The following is a 22,908-nucleotide window of genomic DNA, read 5'->3' as shown; positions in this document are numbered from 1 at the left end:
TCAACGACTGGTTAAAGGAGAAGGCCGAAACGCACGATTTAGTAAAGAATACCGCAATTAAAACCAAGACTAAGGAAACCCTCAACCCAGAAACCAGGTCAAAATTTGCATCAAAGGCATTTGCTGAAAATACGTAACAAAAGAGTAATCTCAAGCCGCAAAAAAGTTCCCCGTCAAAACCAATCTCTAGTTGCATTGTATTCAAAGACAGCCACCGGCTGTGGGATTGCCGTTTCTTTAAGGAAAATTCCCTCACGCAGAGAGCCAAGGTCGTGGCTGAGGCAAAGCACTTTTTCTCTTGTTTGCGTGATAAACATATGTTCAGACAGTGTAAATGTCCTCGTAAATGTAGAAAAGATGGTTGCAACAGCTCCCATAACACCTTACTTCACGGAGCTGAAAGGGTTTTTCCAGATAAACCGTCAACAAAACAACAACATCAGTGCTTCGAAGTCGAACGCAGGTACTAGTAGGCCAACTACTGGTCAACAGCAGCCAAGCAAAACAACCACTTTGTCTTCCGTGACGGACGTCAAAGGCCTCCTTCAGGTCACGGAACTGAAATTTACTTATGCTTCTGGTACTAGTACTACGGCGTAGATTTTATGCGATACCGCTTGCAGCAACTCTTTGGTGTGCGATAGTCTTGCAGCTAGACTCGGTTTGCAAGGTGCCGCATTAAAACTTACCGTCAACGGTATAAACACGGAAAAATTCTTCGAAACAAAAATGGTTCAATTGACTGTGACACCTCATTAAGATCAAGACTTCGAAGCATTCACTGTGCGTCCCTATGTGAGAAAAATATTAAACGTAGGTTCCGACATCATTGACGTTAAATCCATGCAAGAAATTTACCCACATCTGGTCGTCCTAGATGCAGTAAAGTATAGCTAAGAGAACATTGAGATGATAATTGGACAGGATGTCTACCATGCCATCCGCCCGTTAAAGTACATTGCAGCCGACAAAAAGTACTCACCGTTTTCTGTTCGCTTGCCCATAGATTGGGTTTTAAGCGGCCCACTTCCGTCAACTTCAAGTTTAGTTTTAACGTGTTTCAAAGCCAATGTCGAATAGGGTTATGAACTAGCTTGTCGGGATAAGTCTTGGTATGATATGAAATTGTCCGGCGCGTACAAGCAGGTTGATCCATGAACCGCAGCGGGTGCTCGCGCGAAGGAAATACTTGAAAAAACAACTTTTCATAAAAGCCAAAGATACGATGTCGGTATGTTTTGGGCTGCGGACAACATCCAGCTCCGGAGTAACTACTTTTCGTCACTGGTACAGCTCAAGTCTTTCAAAAAGCGGCTCTCGAGAGATACATCATTGAAAGAAATTTATGCTAATACCACCCGTGAAGACTTGGAAAAAGGTTACTTAATTACAGTCCATGGTGCTCACAAGGTCAAACAGCGGTGGGATAAAGAATGGTACCTACCACATCATCCCGTAATCAATCGGAAAAAACCGGGGAAAGTGCGTAGGGTATTAAATGGTGCTGCAAAATTCCACGGTACCTCTTTGAATAAATCTTTGCTCAATGGTCCCGACCTGCTCCAAAACCTAATCCATGTGCTACTTCGGTTCCGTCAAAATCAATTCGCCGTGTCCGCAGATATTGAGGGTATGTTCCTCCAAGTGGGTATCCCTGATTGTGACCAGCCATCACTACGTTTTTTGTGGCGGGAGGACCCCACAACAATTGTAGTGTATCAATACACGCGCTATATATTCGAGGCTAAAGACTCGCCCACTTTCGCTAACTATGCGCTGCAACGCACGGCTCTAGACAATGTTAGTCAGTACCCGGAAGCAACCAAAGCCGAGCTAGAAAACTTCTACATGAACAATTACTTGGATTCAGGGGAATCGGTCGCCTGAAAAGGCTCTAAATAGATCGAAGGAGTTGGTGCATCTTCTCCATTTAGGTGGGTTCTAGCTTACTAAAATTGTAAGCAATGCCCCAAATCTGGCTGACCAAATTGACGGGTCACCTCAATCCACCAAACCAAAAGTAACTGCATCATCTAAAGATGAATCTCCGCACGTGCTTGGGATGAAATGGGATCACAGCAATGATACTCTAGTTGTGAGTCGGGGTACCCCCAGTACAGTAGCTAAATTTTTAACACAACGCTTGGTATTGAGCCTAGTGTCTAAGGTTTTCGGTCCCATCGGCCTAGTGGCACCCTTTACTGTTGGTGCCCAATTGTTTCTAAAAGACATTTGGCGTGTCAGCGGGCAGCACTGGGACGAAAAATTACCAAAAGACACTGTTGAAAGGTTCCTTGAATGGAGTATAAAACTACCCAAGCTTGCCCAAATTGCTATACCGAGGAACTACTTCTCGGGAAACTTTGAACACCTGGAACTACACATGTTTGGCGATAGTTCTCGGGAGGTCTTCATAGCTGTTGCATTTCTCCGAGCCCAAGTAAACACTTCTTGTGGGACGAAAACAGAGCTTGCATTTGTCCTGGGTAAATATACCCCATAGCATCGTAGACTGCAAAGAGCTTGACGAAGCCGAGCGTCATCTCCAGTATCTTATCCAAGAAGAGTCATTCAATGCAGAAAGAAAAAATTTTATCGAAAACGAATGCGGTAAACGGAGTAGCCGTATTGCTTCGTTTTCTCCTTTTCTTCGGACCAAATGGTCTAATCCGTCCCGCTGGCCGCATCAAACGGCTGGTCGAAGTTGATTATGTTGTAAAACATCTTATCGTTCACGACGCACGACATGCATTTGTAAAGTTGTTCCTTAGGCACACTCACTTTAAGCATCATCATCAAGGTATTGACTACCTGTGGGCTAAAATACAAGAATGTTATACCATCCTCAAATTACGATCCTCAATGCGCTCCTTTAAATCCAACTGAGCCACGTGCAGAAAGTTTCGAGCTGCCACTATCCAACAAATCATGGCTGACCTCCCAGTAGAAAGACTCGCATACCAGTCTCCTCCCTTCACGAACACCGTGGTGTCTACTTCGGCCCCTTTTACGTTACTGTACGTAGGACAGTTACTCTACTGAGAAGAGGTGGGGTTTCCTCTTCATATTCTTAACTACTCGTGCAGTTCATGTTGAAACCGTTCAATCCATGGACGACAGTTCGTGTTTAGTGGGAGTAGAGTGGTTCGTCTCCCGTCGGGGTACACCTGCCATTGTTTCGTCGGACAATGGCACTAACTTTGTTGACGCGGAAAAAGAACTACGCGAGAATATCGAAAAGTGGAATACTATCAAAATTGCAGCGGAACTTGCCCATAATCGCATCAAGTGAAGGTTCAACCCGCCCAATGCGCCACACCAGGGTTGCATCTGGGAGAGGCTGGTACGTAGTTTTAAGCGAAGACGCTAAACCAGCCTCGGTATTCGCCGCCTCGCAGACAAAGTTTTAAGTACTACTTTTTGTCTGGTCGAACATGTTAACACCTTAATTCACGTCCGTTAACATCGCCCTTAAGTGCCGACCCGTCCGACCTAGAGGTGTTAACACCTAATCATTTTCTCCTCGGTAACCAAGCAAGCAGACTTCTTTCCATGATTGGCGTAGATGAGTTTGATTACCGTATTCGTTATGCCCGCGCGCAGTCTTACGCTAACGCTATTTGGTCTCGTTGGATCAAAGAGCACGTACCGGCGCTGAACCGACGTTCTAAGGGGCAAACGTCTGCCGAGCAACACCTAAAGACTGGTGACTTGGTTTGAGTAGTTGAGGAGACCAATCCTAGGGGATACTACCCTACCGCTCAGATCACTGAACTCCGTTACGATTCAGAGAGCGTCGCACGCTCCGCCGTATTGCGCACGTCCTCCGGATTGGTCGTTCGCCGGCTTGTGAAATTAGTATCGATTCTCTCAACAGCTTCTTCTGGGCCAGAGGATGTTACTGAGTAAAGTTCCAAAAAAGTTCGTGTAACCTAATTTTAAGTAAATATAACCACGATATGTACAGATTAAGGTGGTTTTCGGCTTAATATTTTTAGAACCAATTCTGACGTCAATTACATCAGACAAAAAAACAGTAAAAAAGCATCAAAAAAACCTTGCCTTCTAAACTCTCACTTGCTGCTATGTACGTTCTTTACTTATACGTTGCTTTCAGAACACGTTGCTTTATATTGAGAAATGAATCGATGCCTTTAAAGCGGTAGACTGTTTTGATTTTTTTTACAGCTACCTTTTGGTACCGCGACCTAAGTGGAATATCACAATTTATCCTTTTGATGTGGAATCAACATTGCCTCGTGGTCAATTGGAGCAGTTGAAGAATATGTCAGTTGCTTAACCTGAAGAGGAATGGACTGCGACAACTGACTGATCATTTTCCTGACCTCAGGAATATGCTGACCGTCATCGGAGGCACTGGAGGTTTGGAACAACACCATTGCATCAAACGAGCACTGGGCAAACCTTGCTACTGGACCTCAGTTACATTGCAATTGAAATGGTTCTTAGCATCCGCGAAAAAATGAAGCAGCTCAATCATCTCACTTAGAGCGACAAAAGTAAATAACGTGCCTCCTACCCTCTTCATCTCCTCTAAGGGCCTGACATATTTGGATTTGAGTGCCAATGACCTGGACCGGACGCATGTGCAAGTGAAACTTAACGTGGGTCTCAAGGCACTCGACCTCAAGATCAATCCAGGCCTAATCAGAACTGATCTCAAACAGATAAAAAAACAGTCCACAAAACTGTAAAACAGAACCTTTTGATTTTTTATATATACTAATTCGATATATTTATATTTGATTTAGACGGCAAAGAAACCCAAACCGTGAACTGATTTTTTTCGACATCGCAGGGGGTAGAAAAATTAAACAATTCTTTGTAGAAAATTTTGGTACGGGGAGTCCGCAAACATAGTTTTTAAAACGAAAAAACATCGATTTTGAAAATTTATTTTCTATCACAGTTTGCTTATATTTAAAAACATCCTTTTGCTGGAAAAAAACATCCTTTTCCTGGAGTTTTGTTTGCTCGAAGAAACTAGATCTTTTGACCACCACGTTAAAAAACTGGATAAATTCCGTTAACATGATGTGACTGTAACGGGACTTGGCAAGAAATTATTTTTTAGTTGTTTTCCTGATTCGGACAGATAGTCAGGCGTTTCATGTGTAATAACCTCTTATCAGTTGTGAAACTCTGATGCCAGTGCCCTAAGGAACCTTCAGTGTCAATTTCACTTGCAATTTTTACCAAAATACATACAGACGAAGGGTTCGAATCGAATCATCCGAAGTCGGTCGGTTATGTTTTTGTTGCAAGCTATCATGTGAATGAGAGATATTTGAACCTAGATTGTCCATTGTAAAAACAGAGAAAAAGTTATTCCTACCAAAAACATCTTATCAACGCCCACTGAGCATTAAAAATTTCGAATGTTTTTTTTGCAAACGTCACAATGAGTTTAGTAACTATTTGAACTGTCTACCTCAAAACTATTTACGGTTAAATAGCAGGTCTTCCCCAGGAATTTCAGCCCAGATCTTCTTTCAGGTTTTCGTCCGTTTTAGCAGCCGATCTACAGATTTTCCGTTATGATGGGCAAATGTTAGGGATATTGTGCTACAATTCGGTCGTTGAAATTTAAGTCTGTTTGATACAGTTTTTCTGAAGCATTTGCACCGCGAAAGATGACTCTCAATATTAGCAGGTTATTCGCTTAGCGAACTAATGTAGTAAAATTCAATCTTATATGAACAGACCTTGACTCACATAAACGAAAAGTATCTCGAATAAATCTTGTACAAATTCGAATGTTATGCAGTGCCAAACGAAGTTAAGATAAACATTGATTACAAGAGCCGGAAAATGAACTAGATTAAGAATAAGAACTTATGATAAATGAGCTCAAGAATTAGGGAATCAGGATAAAATGTACTACTGCACCACACAGGCTCTGTTTATACTTCAATCTTTCTTCCAAACGATTCGGGTCATTGAAAACGAACATTTTCGGGTCGTTGAAAGCGAATATTTTGGGTCGTTGAAAACGAACGTTGAAAGTGCCGTGATAGCGGCTATTTTTGAGGACATCGTGGTTTTCTTTAATTCGTCGTCTCCATCGATTATTCTTGCAACCCGAACTCTTGAAATTGACTTTCTCAAATTCAGTGACTTCTACTGCTTTGCAGTTAAAATTTTTTTTTTTGAAACATGTAAATTACTCAGACTATAACCCTAAGGTTAGATATCTACATGCTCTAAAATGTTAAATAAATTAATCAGCATTGTTATTAATATAGTAATCTTCAAATTGTGGCTGTTCGTTTTTATAGGTAAAAATAGGATTTGAAGGCTCCTATTTGTCTATTAACGGGTACTTTCCTGTGTTGATCGAGCAAAAACTCGGTTAAAACATTTTTAAAGCAAGTTTTACTGTTAAAAGTTCTTATTGAAGAGGGCAATTTGTTCCATTTTTGAACGCTTTTCAAGATTAAAGATTTGTTACTCCACTTCGTTTTCGTTTTCTTTTTTATAATAATTTGATTTGTTCTGTTGTTCTGTCTGGCGTTATGGCGACTAGTAAACAGTTTAAAATTTTCGGATGTTTCCCATTGTTTTATGTCTGTTTGTAGCTTCATTAGGCTAACTTTTGAGATAAACAATTCGGCTGGTAGGATACGATCCTTAATGAGAAGATCAATGGAGTGGTCAAATTTTTGACGAAAATAACAAACTTTTATTCCCCAGTTAATTTGCCTGTTTATGCGGTTTATGTTTTTCACTGTAAGAGTTTGGAGGAATACTCCACTGAAAGAAAGATGAGAGAGTACAACAGACTTGAAAACATCAATTCTTACTTTCAAAGGTATTTGATTTCTTACAAGATACAAAGAACGAATTGCATTAGCCATTTTGCTTAAAACTGAATTCAGGTGATTTTCAAAGGTTAAGTTTGAATCAATTTGTGCTCCCAGATAACGACATGCATGAGCTGGTTTGATAACTTCGCCTTTAAAAGAAATTTCTGGATCCGAATTAGTATGATCTGTAAAGAATAACATCTCTGTTTTATCGGCATTTAATGTGAGTTGATTCTCTGTCAGGTATTTGTCTGTTTGGTCTAATATTTTTTCAATTTTTTGGGGAATATTATCATTACGTTCGAATTTGCATATAATACTAGTGTCATCCGCAAATTGAACAACATCATTTTCACCTTCCAGCTTTTCAGAAAAATCGTTGACATATAACAGAAAAATAAGAGGTCCTAACACAGTTCCTTGTGGAACACCATGATTAATAGTTAATTTATCTGATAAGTCAATACCCAGTTTTACGCATTGTGTTCGATTTTCGAGAAAAGATTTGAGAAGTAAATTTGTTGATTGAGAGAGGTTGAAATTTTCAGCTTTCTTGAGAAAGATTTCATGTGAAATTGAATTGAAAGCTTTTGCAAGATCTAAGAACACAGCACCTGTGTCGTTATCTTGCATATTTTCTATTATTTTTTCAATAAAGTAAAGAACGGCATCAGTAGACGACTTTCGAGATTGGAAACCGAATTGTTTTTTGTTCAAGAGCGCATATTTTTCAAGATATTCTAATAACTGATTAAGTAAAAGCCTTTCAAAAACTTTTGCAAAAGTTGGTGTTACAGAAATTGGACGATAATTAGTTAAAACAGAAACATCTCCTTTTTTGAAAACTGGTGTGATGTGTGCATCCTTAAGAATTGTTGGAAAAACTTTCTCTTGAATACAATCGTTAAATATAATCTGAAGATGTGTCCCAATAGCATATTTTCCGGATTTCAATGCCCAAGCATTGATGTATCCCAGCCCTGGTGCTTTGTTGTTGTCTAGATTGTCAATAACTTTGTAGATTTCCCTCGAAGTAAAAGGTCTAAAATTAAACTCTTGAAAAGTTCGCTCTATTTTTTTGACGTTCAATGGAACAATCTGCCCTCTGTAGATACCCATTTCGCTGAAAACTCTGTTAAAAGCGTTACATATTGATTTTTTATCTTTCGTTTTTTTTACCATTCTCATCAATTTCAGTGATGTTTGGACTGTTATTTTTCTTTCCAATTTTTTTCTTAATGAATTTCCATTTCTCTTTTGTGGTTTCAATTTTCTTAAAAAAATCCTCTGAAAATTGATTTTGTGCTTCTTTTAACTTTCGGTTTACAAGGTTGCAATATTTTTTAAATGACCCAAAAGATTCAGCACTTTGTGTCAGTTTGTACTCATTGAAGTAACGATGTTTCTCAGAAACTAAATGTTTAATTTCTTTTGTCATCCAAGGTTTTTCTGAAGTAGTCTTTTTTATATTAGAAACTAATTTCTTCTCTGTTGGTGCATTTTTCTCGAGTATTGTCAGAAAAATTTTGTTAAACTCTGCAAACATTTCATCGCAGTTTCTTTGTTGATAAACTGTTCTCCAATCTGCAAGAGCTAGATCTCTATTAAATTTTTCCTCGACAAAATTTTTTGTATCTCGTTTAAAAAAAAAATTGTTTTTCTTCTAACAAAAAAAGTTTGCTCTGAAAAAATATTACATTATGATCAATATCGAAAGGAGGTAAGCAGACTTTCCAACTAGTGATTTGCTTATTAGACGAGAAACAGTGATCTATCAAACTTTTTTTATTGTTGCTTATGCGTGTAGGAATATCAATGTTAGATAACTGTAATCCTAGTCCCGCCGCAAAATTCTGAAGGCTTTTCTGCCCATTTACGCTCAACATATCAATGTTATAATCACCAAATAAGAGAATATTATCTGTAGTTGAGAACGCATTAGACACCTCTGCACTTAATTCGTCTAAAAAGAAGTCACCCAGGCTTTGATGTGGACAATATGAGATGTTAATGAGACATTTTTCAGTTAAAGGGTTGCCTAGCTCCAGCCACAAAGTTTCAAAAAATTTTGGATCAGCTAACTCAAATTCTCTTCTGCGTTTAAAATTCATTTTCTTAGGAATCCATATTCCTACACCTCCACCCTTAGCTGCTCCTGTTTGATGTGACCGATTTTTATGCAAAAAATTGTGCTCCACGCTGAGGTTTATATTCCAGCTTTGATCTTCGCTCATCCAAGTTTCAGTTACTATAACAAAAGTTTCCGAATCTAGCTGCTGGAGCAAGTTTGATATATCTTGATACTTATTCTGTATGCTACGAGCGTTGAAAAGTAGAAATTTTATGCCAGTTTGAGCGCCAAAAATAGCATCATCCAAAGAAGAAAGTTTTGAGTCATAGGGTCCAGGATTTTGTTCTATGACACCACAGAGAAGCAAAAAATTTCTGTTAGGAAAACGTGAAACACTACGAACAGCCGCAATGAATAATAAAATCAGCATTCTCTGGAAATAAATCAGCACATTTTCTAAATTATCATGTTTCTTATTTACTTGAGTTAAGTAACGTTGCTTAATGTATACCTGGTCTTTCATATTTCCCAAAAATGAAAGTTTGCAACCGAGGAAGGTGATACAACTCAATCGCAAAAGCTATCATGCCTGGCATCGCCACGCTCGTGACAAGAAACAGCAAGGTCAACATGGAATTTGTGCGCGTGACGTCATTTCTTCTGCGTTTAGGTCTATTGTGTGACTTACATCACTCAAAAATGACTTCGGAACTCGCTTAATGAACTTTAATTTATATGAACATTTTTTTTATGAACACAAGACAAGAAACCGATAGTCGCTGGGGAGCATTTTAAATCGAGTTCCTCATCAGGCCAACAAACTTGGAAGGGACTGAAAAATGACTAATTCTTTTTCAGGCTCTGTTTCGTACAAGGAACTCCAAATGATACGTTTTACAGAATAAGTTAGTTTTATATAAGAAACCACATTGTTCAAATCCAGACTTTAAGTTTCTTTATTACACATGTGAAACGCAGAATTCAGTTTGATTCTTTGTTGGACATCTTTTTATGGAATTAGAGTTAAACGCTAAGGTTTTATCAGTTCAATTTTTAAACAGATCAATTTGTCATTTGGAGACAGCTTGAAATTGTAACCCACACGATTGGGTTTTTAATATTACAGTATGATCCTCATGAACAGCCTGATCGTGTAGTTTGTAGTTAATTTCCGTCTCTCCACTCATTGGGCGAGATCATCGATAAGGAAACTGCTCTTTGCTTTTTTGTTTCATTGATGACTAGACGCAGACCACAAACTCCTCTCCCTTCGGGTGAGTTTTTACCGGTACAGCTAGGGATCTCATGAGGCACTATCAAATATCATGAAAACGGTTCCTCGGATGGCAATTACGGAATTTGACTAGGTTATTTTTTAATGGCAACTGACAAACGCGCAGAAATAAAGCTTCCATTGTCAGCAAAAAATCCATTATCTTCAGCGTCTTCATTAATGTCTGCGGGAAACCCCATAACAATTTAATTTCAAGTGGAACAAAAAGGATATCTATTTCTGAACAATTGTTTTTTGTGTGTGTCATATTTTCGTAAATGTGTTGGTTTGCAAAAGTGAACTCAGTCACGTAAGAAACAGTCGACCTACCTGCTGGCCAAGATAGAACATAGATGTCGCTTGGCCGTGATTTACTGTCTGGTATAAGGTTTTTTCTCTAAGATCAGGACGAAGTTTGCAACCGAGGAAGGTGATACAACTCAATCGCAAAAGCTATCATGCCTGGCATCGCCACGCTCGTGACAAGAAACAGCAAGGTCAACATGGACGCCCAGTATCAAGTTTAGCAGTAGAGACATTTGCTCTCTGTATTGAAAACAGGTACACCTAATCTGTACTTTGCGTTCATACGATATTTTGTGCAGCTAGAAGAAGACCGAGAGCTGATAGTCATGCTCCCGAATAACAGAGATAACTATTGGAGTTGGTTTCTCCCCCGTACAGGACAACTTTTAAAGTAGTTTCTCCAATTGCTGGCTGTCGAGAATTTCTTGAACATTTGCCTCAGAGAAGGCCGCCAAGTTCAATGTGTCATCTTATGGACTTTGACTAGTTATACATGAAACGAGCTCCTTAAATGGAATTACAGAGCTAACAAAGCATTTTCGAACTGTTCCAGACACTACCGAACGCCTAAGCACAAAAAACGTATAGGCTATGTAACTTGAAGCCATGATTCATCACAATGATCAGTACCCGGAATGTCTTTGAGAGCTTCTCATTGCTTACCGTCAAACTTCTTTACGGGTTCTCGAAAAAATTTTGATGGAGTTCCACAACAAAGCGAATACACCAATTTGGCGTCCACAGACAATGATGAAAGATTCTTAAGTAACTCTGTGCGTTTTTGGGGTAGTCAATCTTATCAAATCAAAGGGATAGTTTGTCTACCCAATTCAAGAATTTTCTTACAAGAAGTTCTGAGTTCTCAATGGCTTCTAGCACGTCTATTCATTAGTCGCGTTTTTTAATTCTCCGGTTGTTTTTCTTTTATTTTACATTCGACAAAAATTTGCATTTGTCGGATCAGAGTAAAAGGCTACGTTCTGGTGCGCAGACGCATAAATTTCTCAAGTTTTAACAATTTGTTCTTTAAAACATGCGATGAACCCATCATAAAAATACAATAAATGCTGACGCAGGTTGGCTATCGACTCATAAATAAATTCTAATACTGGCCAGAAGGTAAGAGAAAACAGCAAAGGATCCAGTAGTTTGCCTTGCTGAACACCTGATTCCTGGAAAAAGAATTTTTCGTAGATGAGTGGAGTGTGCTGCGAGTAGCAAAAATTGTTAAACGCAGCTATACCTGGTAAGTATTCATTAACCACTTCCTGAAGATGTCTCCAGCTTACCGGGTAAATGCATTCTGAAAATCAATCTGTATATTGCTTGAGCTAGCCGAAAACGCCAATTTACTTTCAAAAAAAATCTTTGTTGGAAGAATCATCAATTTTGTTGAACCTGAACGCCTATATCAGGCTGTAAATTTTGGAAGATCTGCTGGCTTCCGCGATCAAATATTTAAACATAAATCCTTTAAAAAAATATCCTCACAGCAATAATATAAATGCCTCTTTTTTCTTTAACAACGTTGTTAGTGAAGCACTGCAAAGCATTTGAGAAATAACCTCAAATAAACTCCCTCTGCAACCAGTAATCGCAAACTTGTTTTCAACGCAGCTTTGGATTGATTGTTTGGGGTGCCTTGCACTGCTGATAGCAATTGTCTGGGAACATTTTTGACGGGCCTGTATATTTGGACAACTTTCACTGAGCAAATACTTTTTCTTCAGAAAACTGATCGGCCTCTGAAAAAGTACTTGCTTGTGTTTCTGGTCTGCTTTCTTTTGGATGTAACTGGTTCAGTGCTTTCAATTTTGCTTTGCCAGCTGCTGCTAGACACTCGAATGTCCAAATTTGCTGTACGGCCAAATGTCATTGGAAAAATATAGGTTTGTCCCTTTGCGCAACAATGTTGAAATCATCACTAAATGTTCTTTTGGTCTGTTTCAGTGACAAAGCTTCTTTCCAGAGTTCCCCTAAAGTCTCCGTTGGTCCAACGTTTTATTTTATCTAACTTTTCTGGGCATTATTGCGTCTGTGATTCTTTCAACCTCTGTAGTTGGTTCTTACAATACATTCTGAAAAAGCAAAAAGTTTTTTCCACTTCGTTTCCGCACCATAGTAATCAAGGCAATCAATTTTTGTATCTTTAGACCGTTCATGTCTAACTTTAGCTGGAACTTAGCGAACAATGGGAACTCATTTCATGAACATCGTATTAAAATCTGGTAACTGGCCATCAAAGAAGCGTTTGTTGTGTTCAAATCTAATAATGTTATTGACATAATCTGATTTGTCTGCGTTGATTAGGAGTTCGTCAATTTGGTCCCATAACTCTTTGAAGATCTTTTTCCAAAACAGTGATAATGCTTTGACAAGCCGGTCATTTTACTTCAATGCAGATAATATAACTAGAGTGCCATAACAACCAAAAAATGGAATAAGTGTTATTTTTTTTTCTTTGTTCATATCCTCGAAACTTTATTTGCTTCTTGAGACATTGTATTCACAATTAATACCTTCGTTTTCGAGATGCGCATGTCATCTACTAATATTTTTTCCTCGCTATGTCGAGGAAACTTGGAGCATGATGATCCAAAAACTTCTAGTATCTCCGAAGAATGCATTGATGTGCATGACTCACTTCGTTGAGTACTTATTTTATCTAAGCAGAATTTGCTCATCATATACTCCTTTTCGGAAGAAGAAGTTTATTGTGTAACCTAATTTCGTTCTAAAACATTTCTAGAAAACATAAACATGTTCCTTTTGCATATCCGCTCTTTCGGACGCTCAGAGCTCTTCATTTCGCGTCAGTAGAGCGATATGGTTGCTGAATCCCATTTAGGTGTCAACTTCGTCAGTTAATGGTGGCTTCAGGTATCCTTTCACACAAAGACCTTTAAGTGAATATATATGGAGCAAAGGTAACTAACAGCCTCTTCCATTTTCGTTCGTTATTGAGATCGCAGAGGCGAAGTGAGCACTTTTGAATGAAAGAAAATGTTAGAATAGCTCATGTTGACTCTATTGTTACATCGTTACATCATTTTTGCTAAAAGCTTATGGAACTCGTCACAGTCAAACATGATTTGGAATGACCAATTTTTTGGCTATTAGCTGCCTTTCAACTACAAGCTTTGTTTTTGTCTGGGGTGTCACAACAGACACCTGAGCAAACGCCATCTACTGCAGCATCAGACATTGGGTGGAATGATTTTATCAATTCAACTATACTGCGCTTTCATTATATTTACAGTTGGAGAATTGTCAACTGTTTCGTTGGTCTTTTCTTGTGCAAATTTTTCGCTTGACCGTTTTTGCTCTTTTCTTTGAGAACATTCTTTGACTTCTCTAGTGGCTTTTGCACGCTTTCGTTCTTCATTTTTGAGTGATCTCTGTTGTTCTCCTTCCGAAAAAAAAGCTTGTTGCTGTAATAAAAAAAATTGCAGCGTAGCAACAAACAGTGCTTCTGGTGGGGGAGCGGGAAGTCCATGGTTCGAATCCCGCCGTAGTCACCTGTTTTTCCACCCGCCTGTCGTTCGAGAGCAATTCTTCCGACATTAGTTGATTTATGTTTTTGATACTCAAATAAATTGGAAAAACAAAAATAAGAAATATATGTGTTATTAAATGCTCTTGGACAATGTTTGAAGAAATTAGTGTAAACGCGAGATTCTTTTTTTTCTCAAGACCGTTTTTTACTTCTTAGCTAGAAAAGCCTGAAAACTTTTTTCTGCTCACTTGAGCGTTTTAGTGGCGTCTAATTGTGCTGTTGAACGAAGCTGCTCCAATGAGGATGCAGATAAATCATGGTTCACAGAACCGTCGGCCGCCCTATTTTAATTGAAAACGATTTTTACAATAGGTGAAAATCTAATGAGGTTTTTCATTCTGAGGCATTGCTGCAGAAATTTTCAAAGTTGTTATATATTACGAAAACGAAATGGATCCTGTCATTGTTATTTTTCAATCATTTTCGATTTCTGTAAAAATCAACGTTTGAACAAATTGCCAAAGTTAAACGGTAGAAGCAATTTAAGGTAAGGTTCACCCATCCTCAATCAGTACAATAGAAAACATGCAGCGTTCAAAAATTTATAATTATGATAGTCACATAAGTTGACTAACAAAACAAATACAAACACATATTTTTCTAAATATTACGTTTATAGTTTTATGACAATGATACACGTAAATTACTGGTCACAGCTCTTTCAAGTAGTTTCCTTAGCATTCAACACTACACAATTTCTTTTCGCAGATTTTCCCGCAAGTAAAAAACAACAAAGACAAATCACAATAAAGAACCAAAAATGTGTATTGAAAAGGGGGAAATGTATTTGCTACGTGTCTCTTTGCAAACTCTGAAAACTTTGCAAACCCACCATGGAGTAGTGAAAGCTACTACCCTCTTTTCAGCTGTTGAAGGGTTTGCTTGAAGTTATTCCAAAAATTAATAAGCGTTTTTTTAAAAATATATGTATATATAAGGAGAACTTTCTTCTAAGAAAATACATTATGCTACTGCAAGTCCGATTTAAAAAAAATAAAAATTCAGGGTAACAGTAAGCTATAATAATGAAAAGGTTCATGTAATTTAAAAGTTAGAAGCAAAACTTCAAAACAATTCTTTTGTAAATTTTAACTAAAAAAAAACGTGTATAATATTTAGAAACATCACGCGAAATATTCTTACGAAAGTAAAGTTGTTTACTTAGATTTTGGTTCGAAGTTTTTCCTCTTATTTACTTTAGCCCTTTCATTTGCCAGGGTGAAAGCCCATAAGTGTTATGTTGACTGCCTTGAAATCACACAGTCTGCTTAATTGCTCTAACTCAAAATTTGTATCGAATCTTTTATTTCAGCGGTCTTTATTTCGGTTTGATAGATTTTTCGAATTTTTTGTCTGACTTTTAATTTTTAGTCCTCAGAAAAGGAAAAACAAGTAAAATCCGGATAGCAATAAGTTCACATAGATCCTTTCGGCTTAGACTCTAAGTATGCGAATCACCGAAACACTTTTTGAAGAAATAAACTCATGATGTGACGGATTAACCCCCTGCACCCCCCTCCACGCCCTCAACTGCACCTCTCTTCCAATTACCCCCCCCCCCCCCCCCCACACACACACACTCTATCCCCCAAACCCACCCGCTGCATATCGTTCCACCCGTCGCAATAACCTCAGAACAAAATTATCGAATTATTTAAGAAATGCGTCTCAATGGCTTCTAGGACAAACATCATCAACTTACTGGAGTCGTTAGAAAAAGTGTTTTTTTAAAAAAAACAGAGGCGTTAAAAAAACTTATTCTGGAGTTTTGTTTCTAAAATTGTTTTCTTTATGTTTCAACGTTTATCGAACGGTGACACTATGTTCTTAATTTTTTAAAAATAGGCATTTCTGTGACACAGTAACAAACTTCGTTCTCTCACTGTTGTTCATTGAAACGCTCTTTTTGGAGCCAGATAAAAAATATCCGTTTTTCTCTTACATCAACATTTAGATCTGGTTGCAACCAAAATTTCACTCGTAACATTTGAGAACAGTGTTGATGCTCTCTAATGATTATTGCACCTAGTTACATCATAGGAGGCAAAATTGCAAAAAAAATCACTGAAAAATTAAAGTAAAAACTGTGCCTCTGCCAGTCTTAATAAAAATGACCGTTTTGTTCTCAATTGTTCTCAAACGAAATTGGTAGCAACTGGATCAGTCCCGCAGTGTTTTCCTTTCTTACTTGACCTATTTTCCGCCTGACTCATTCAACATTTTGAATTCAAAAACCAGATAAAACAGACTCTAAGCATGTAATACATCAAAAAAAACTTTAAGGATAACATTTATTAATGTGAAGGGCAGTTTGTAATCCCCCCAGTGTCCCATAACCCCCTCAATACTCCTTCCTGTCCACCCCCCTCCAACTGTTGATTTTGACCCTATTCTGTTTAGTTGAGGTCTTCTGGCCGGAATTACTATTTGTTTTCTTGAGGTCTTCTGGCCGGAATTACTATTTGTCCAAAAGGTGCTTTAATCTATTGCAATAATCTGAAATATGTTAAGAACTAATTTCTTCAATTTGAGAAAATTTTTCGAGCGATGCTGTATCAATATTTAGCTTTCTGAAAATGATCCAACAAAGTTTTTGAGATCCTAATTTTGCTTTTCAAGTGCACAGTTGGCACCTGTTTCTCAATTTTATAGTATTTTAAGTTTTTTTTCAAATGTTTTTAGATATCTGGGCGGACTCATTTTTCAAAAAAAATTCTTTTGTACGGCTATTTACCTTTAACAAATAATTTATTGTACTCCTCTCTTTAAGTTAGGCATTCCATTCTATGAAATTGTACTCATACTTGTCCAATTTTTGTCCAGTTTTTCTAAGATCTTTTGGTTGTTTTTTGATTCTAGAAAAAAATTCTCTCTGCTTCGTCATTGACTTAATCTATTGTTACAAATAACTGAACTTTTCATGTGATGTTTCATAACAGCAATTTCGCAATATGATTTAGTGTTTTTACGCCCTCCCAGGTGCACGTGCTATTTTTTACACAGTAACGTGCTATATAACTATAAAAATTTGTACCGGGCGAGCAAAAAAACTGGGGGCCGAAACAGAAAAGATCCAGAAACTCTTTTGGAGTCGTATTTTCATGGTTATCAGGGTGGTTCCGAGAGTTTTACCCCCACACCACTTCTCTGCTCCCCCAAAGTAGCCCCCTCACTTCACCCCAACCACTCTCCCCACAATCCCCACCCCTGCAAATCGTTCAGGTCGTAAGATAGTGGCCCGTGTGCCCAAAGACCCGCCACTAGTGTTGCCCCCATCAACACCCCTCCCCCCCGCTGCGCTCACCTCACGCCCCTTCAATTAAACTAAAAATAGTCTCACTAAACCGTGGCTGGCTACTGACGAAGCAAACCGCTCGCCGGCCGTTGGAGAGCAATTCGGCGGCCGTTTGAGAGCAATTCGCCGGACCTGAGTCGGTTGTGTTTCAAATTCTGGTTTTTGCTCACTTTTTTGTCTGTTAATTAGGAAATACACTTACATCAAAACTTTAATTTGCGTAGAAATATGGCATTTGTCAGTACAGATTTTAAATTCGTATCACACCTCATCTATTGATTTGTTTCCTCCCTTCTTCTTTATGCGTTCCTGCAATGCTGGAAATTGTTTCAATTGCATCAAATCTTTTTTTCTTTGTATAGCAGCTCTTTCTTTTTGTTCCCTGGTAAGTACCGATCTTGTACTTGACAAAAAATGTTTCCATAAATGTCCAATGAAAAAGAGGCTAGTCCTGGAAATATAAAGGCATCAGCTGACATTTCCAGTTCTGCATTTTTGCATTCGTCAAAACATGCCTGATAAATTACTCGGCGTGTGTAGATTCGAGAGACTTAACAATTGCAAGTAACTCTATTTTTGACGGACACCCGAAAAAGAAAAAACCCGTCTCGTTGAGTACTCGCTTTGTCTCTGATAATTTTATGTCTCTTCCCCTCATGTCTCTACTCTTCCCCTCAATTCTGTATCAAAAGCAGCTTGTACTTTTGCATATGATAAGTTAATCAAAAGAGCAGTCTGACGTTTCTGTCGTTTTCTAAGTGGTGATTAATTGCTCTTGAACGCAGTTCATAGCAATTATTGTAAACGTGTGTGTCTTTTTTTATGCAAAATTTTCGCTTGACGGTTTTGACTTTTCGAGTGACTTTTACGCCCTTGACTTTTTGCATTTCGCGTGATCTAAAATTCTCTCTCAATCACAATTTCAAGCAACTGAACTCAATTGGCGGCAATTTAATACTAAGAGTCAAATAAAAAATGCGCCGAAACTGGTGTCTTTTTTTTACTTTAAATCTTAATAGTGGTATATGTTAACCTCTAATGTGGTTATTTGAAGCCCACTATAGAACTTCTTAGTCCCATTTAGGCTACCCCTCCCCCCCCCCCACCCACTCACACACACACCGACTGAAGCAGGCTGCAATTGATTAGAGCTCCCACTAGTCGTTCAAGAGCAATTCTTCCGACGTTTAGTCGGTTATGTTTGGAACTTGATTTTGCAATCGCATTGTGACCAACTTGGACCCAACTGAAAAAACACGTTTGTTTTGAGTTCTTAATATGGTTGAAATTCACATGACTCCTCAATTTTTCATTGCGAGCACAAATGTTGCTCTTCTCGTAAGCCTCAACATCATTTCATCATTTGCAATTGCAATTGCTTTTTGAATAAAGTTTTTCACAAATGTTTTGCAGACAGGCGTTGAGTATCTATTTTTACCGGAGCCATGAAGTGATGCCGTTCCTTGCTGTGTAAAGCAATGACAGTTAATTAAAGGAAAATAGATGGAACTGAAAGTGTCCATTGCATTTTCTGTGTTGAAATGTTAAACAAATTGATTCTGTTTTTCTTATTTCGTCAACATGATGGTGACGAAACTAATAAAATTGAGTAAAAGAGTCCTATGACTGATATTTTCCACATAAAAAATCCAGGGAACTGAAAGTTTAGACATTCTTGTGCAAGATCATTCAATTTCTCTAAATGATTGACCTTGAAACCCATCCACAATCTATTTGACGGGATATGGACAAAGGTGTGCGCGTTTGTGAGCGTGTGTCGAACCAATATTGGTTTTGTTCTTCGTTTGCTTTTCATCAGCATTAGATGACTTAGAAATTGAAATTTTTTGGTAAGGATGGACCCGGTGAAGGGCGGGGTGTGCTTTTCAGTAGATTGATATGAATTGGGTATTGTACTTATTGGTCAGATCTGACGCTACAGGACGGCAGTTGCAAAAATTTGTACAAATTGACTTTTAACTGCATCTCAGTAGCGTTAGATGACTTTTAAATTGTTTTTTGTAAGTCAAATCTGAAAATCGGTTAATGGTTAAAGACAAATCGTGTAGTCAAATAATTCAATTAGAATTGATGTGTGACAACAATGGCAATAGGCCCAAATCTTGATCGAATTATGTACCCAAGCTATCACCGCCCTTTCACATTACATACAAAGGACTTTCGGTGACATGTGATGTTTACTAGCATTTTATCATAGGTATCAATCGAACGTCAACATCAAGTGTTGTCAATTCACAAGTAAAAACGGAATAGTTCTGAAAAACATCAGTATAAACTGCACGTGAAATTAGCAAGGTTTTCTCGACAACAAGGATGTAAATCAGCAGGTGAGTATACTTTTTCATATTCAAACAATTAATATTATACGTTTAATAGCCGTCCTATCATATTAAGTGTTTGAACCAAGGAGAACATCACGGAAAAGTGAAATTTTTGTTCTCCCCGAAACTTTTGTTAGAGTGTCTGCCGGCATGCGATCGGTAGGCAAGTTATTCAGCTCTAACAAACTGTTCTGGACTAAGTTCCGAATGAAATGCATTTTCAAAGTCAAGTGCTTAGTCTTGCCATCGTTCATGGAATTCTTACTAAGATCAATACATGGGCGATTATCTGCAAACACTTGTAAAGGTTGTTCGACATCTATGTTCATTCCCTTCAAAACGTTTGCTACGTGTAACGCCTCTTCTCTTGCCTCTACTACTTCATACAGTTCAGCTTTAGCTGTAGAGGTTGATACGCACTTTTGTAACTTACTAGCCCAGCTAATTGCTCCTGTACTATTGTCAAGCTTGAAACAATAACCACTTGTACTGTTTCCGCTATCTCAATTATTAGCCCAGTCAGAATCCGAAAAACCTTTTAGATCTAATTTATCAGACTTCTTATAAATAAGATTTTCAGACTTTGTACCCTTCAAGTAGCGTTGGAATGCTTTTGCGGCGTTGCAATGCTTCTTCCCCGGGTTTTCTACAAACGAACACGAAATAATAGCTATATGTGTAATATCTTGTCGGCTAGAAGAGGCTAAATAATTTAAACATCCTACTTTTCCCCTATAATCACAAGACTGCACAAATTGATATTCTTTGCTTCCAATTTTTGGTGAATCAAGTTTTGGAAGCTTTGAACTAACATCTAGAGGTGTTTTCAGTGTCCTAGAGTCACTCATTTTATACTTCTCTATTAGTTCTTCTATATAAGCTTCTTGCCTGAGCATTATTTTGTTTTCTGTCCCTTCTATTTTAAAGTTAAAGAATCAACTCAGGTCACCATAGCTACTTATTTTGAAATTCTCACTAGTTTGTTTTTGAAGTTTTTGCAAAAGCTTTGTGGCGTTCATAATATAACCATATCATCTACTCAAAGACAGATCATTCCCTCTATATCTCCTTTGCACTTTTTTTAAATAGAGGCACTCATAATGAATAAATGGAACAAAACGCAAACGCCCAAGAAAACGATTTATTGTTAGAAACCAATTCCTACCAGATTGTTTTAATCCATATAAACTTTTATTAAGCTTACAGAATATTGGATTTTCTTGCTCATTGTATTTTTCAAAAACCTCAGGTTGCTGCATTAAGATCTCTTCATCAATGTCAGATTTAAGTATGCAGTTTTATTGTGCATTTGTTTGAGCTTGTAACCGTTACGAATTGCATAGCTTAAAAGTATCCTGATAGTTGGGAGGCGCGTTGTCGGTGAATAGGTCCCATTGTAGTCTCTGCCTGGTACTTGTTTAAACCCTTAGCTAACAATCTTGCTTTATATCTCACTATTTCACCGCTAGGCCCGCATTTCAGAATAAAATGCTAACGGCTAACATTAGGTTTGATTTCTTGATTATCTGGAAGTTCCCAGATGTTGTTTTCAACTTAATATTATACTCTGTTTTCTTTGCGTCGTATTATTTTTTGTAATTTATTGCTTTAGCTATAAATAGTTGATTAAGGTATCATATTATTTATCAATTCAATTAATAATGCTACTGGACTCAGATTTGCTTCCTGTTCTAACCTTGTTTGCCCTGCACTCGAATTATTATTGAACGTTTTCTGTTCGACGAAAGTTAAGTTTCTAGATTTTCTAACTTTAAATGAGCCTTTTTCATCCTTTACTCCTCTAAGATATGTTTTGCTATTATCTCCTGTTCCCAAGAATATACCTTTTTGTGAAGTCCGATCTAATTTCCCTCGGAAAAATTTCTCAATATGAAAATAAACACTACCACCGAACACTTTTAATGTCTCTAAATTTGTCTTTTGTCCATACATTGCTTCGAATGTTGGTCTTTTGATCCCCGAATGGCAACAAAAGTTTTTAATGTCACTTGGCATGTTTATTGCATAAGAAATATATCTTATCAAGTCCTGATTGCTCAATTAGCATCTCGCCAATGGTGTTATTGATCCTAAATTAAGTTCAACCCTACCATTTTCTTCAGGTGCATAAGGTGCTCAAAGCTCTAGTCTTACGCCTTGCTTTATACATAATTGCTTAATCTCTTTCAAATTGAATACACCCGCACCATCGCACACCAACGTTCCTGGTTTTCCTATATCTGCAAAGAGTTGCTGGATTTTTTTATTGCATCATCCCTTGTCTACGAATCCGATTGTATATCGGTGGCCATTTACAGCTTCTGGATTAATTGGCCCCAATATATCAGTCTGGACTATTTCTAAGACATACTTGGTTCTTGTCCCGGAATCTTTCGGAATGGGAAGCTTCTTTGACATATTCAATTGACATGTTTCACAATTCCCTACGTCATGCTCACTTATTCTAAGTCCTATGGCAGGATCCTTTAATTTCAATATTATGTCCTAGACGTTTGTGCCATAAATTCAGCTGCTGTCCACTGGCTAAGTTACGGTTTTCTGTGCCTATTGAATTCCCTGTTTTCAAAACAAAATATTGTCATGTTCTTCAAACGGGAAAATTGCACGTTTTTAGTTCTTATCTCTAAGTCCTTACCGAACAAAATCTCATTATCAGCCGCTCTAATTTTTGACACTGAAACCAAATTTTTCAAGTTATCAATTACAAGTAATGAATTTGACAATCTTGTTTTCCGCTCACACCCTTTTGAGTCCTCTGTTCTTTTCTCATTTGTCCCCCGTCCTTCAATTGATTTTTTTCTACTATTTGCGTTAGTTATTGTCCCTGTACATCCTTTGTCAATCTCAATAAATAAGCATTCATCCTTTATCAAATGACTTAGTGCTCCAGAGTCTAACACTAGTTCAAAAAAAGGATTATTACTTGTGGTTTGAAAGAATGAGAAGTACTCTTTGTACACAGTTTTTGGTTCTTCAACTAAACTTTGAGACCCCGATTGATTGTTTTGACTGAACTTTCTGCTCTGGCTTACAAACTTTTTCTGTATTTTCTGCTTCCTACAAAACTTGGAGATGTGACCCTGCTCACCACCTTTAAAACACTTCATTGGTTGCCCCCTTGTTTGTTCTGTATTTGCCTTCATAAGTCAACAATCTTTAGCTATGTTTCCAACCTTTTGAAAATTGAAGCAATTTGTTCTCTATTGTAGAATATACT

The 22,908-nt window shown here is 37.8% G+C and overlaps 2 protein-coding genes across 3 annotated transcripts in view; one reads left to right on the top strand and one right to left on the bottom strand.

The window, feature by feature from the left end:
- The window catches only part of LOC142350402 (uncharacterized), an 83,106-nt gene extending 78,309 nt beyond the window's left edge, over positions 1 to 4,797 (top strand). Inside the window, exon 10 of the mRNA XM_075402249.1 lies at positions 4,189 to 4,797. Within this exon, the coding sequence (XP_075258364.1) occupies positions 4,189 to 4,280 (92 nt within the window). The 3' untranslated portion in view covers positions 4,281 to 4,797. The remainder of the gene's footprint in view (positions 1 to 4,188) is intronic.
- LOC142350883 (polyribonucleotide 5'-hydroxyl-kinase Clp1-like) overlaps positions 1 to 22,908 on the bottom strand; it is a 438,433-nt gene that overhangs the window by 240,502 nt on the left and 175,023 nt on the right. The gene's annotated exons all lie outside the window — the stretch shown is intronic.

The sequence above is a fragment of the Convolutriloba macropyga genome, chromosome 12 (assembly GCF_964194025.1).
Source record: "Convolutriloba macropyga chromosome 12, txConMacr16.3, whole genome shotgun sequence".
Lineage (NCBI taxonomy): Eukaryota > Metazoa > Xenacoelomorpha > Acoela > Convolutidae > Convolutriloba > Convolutriloba macropyga.
This window is presented reverse-complemented; position numbering and strand designations above follow the sequence as displayed.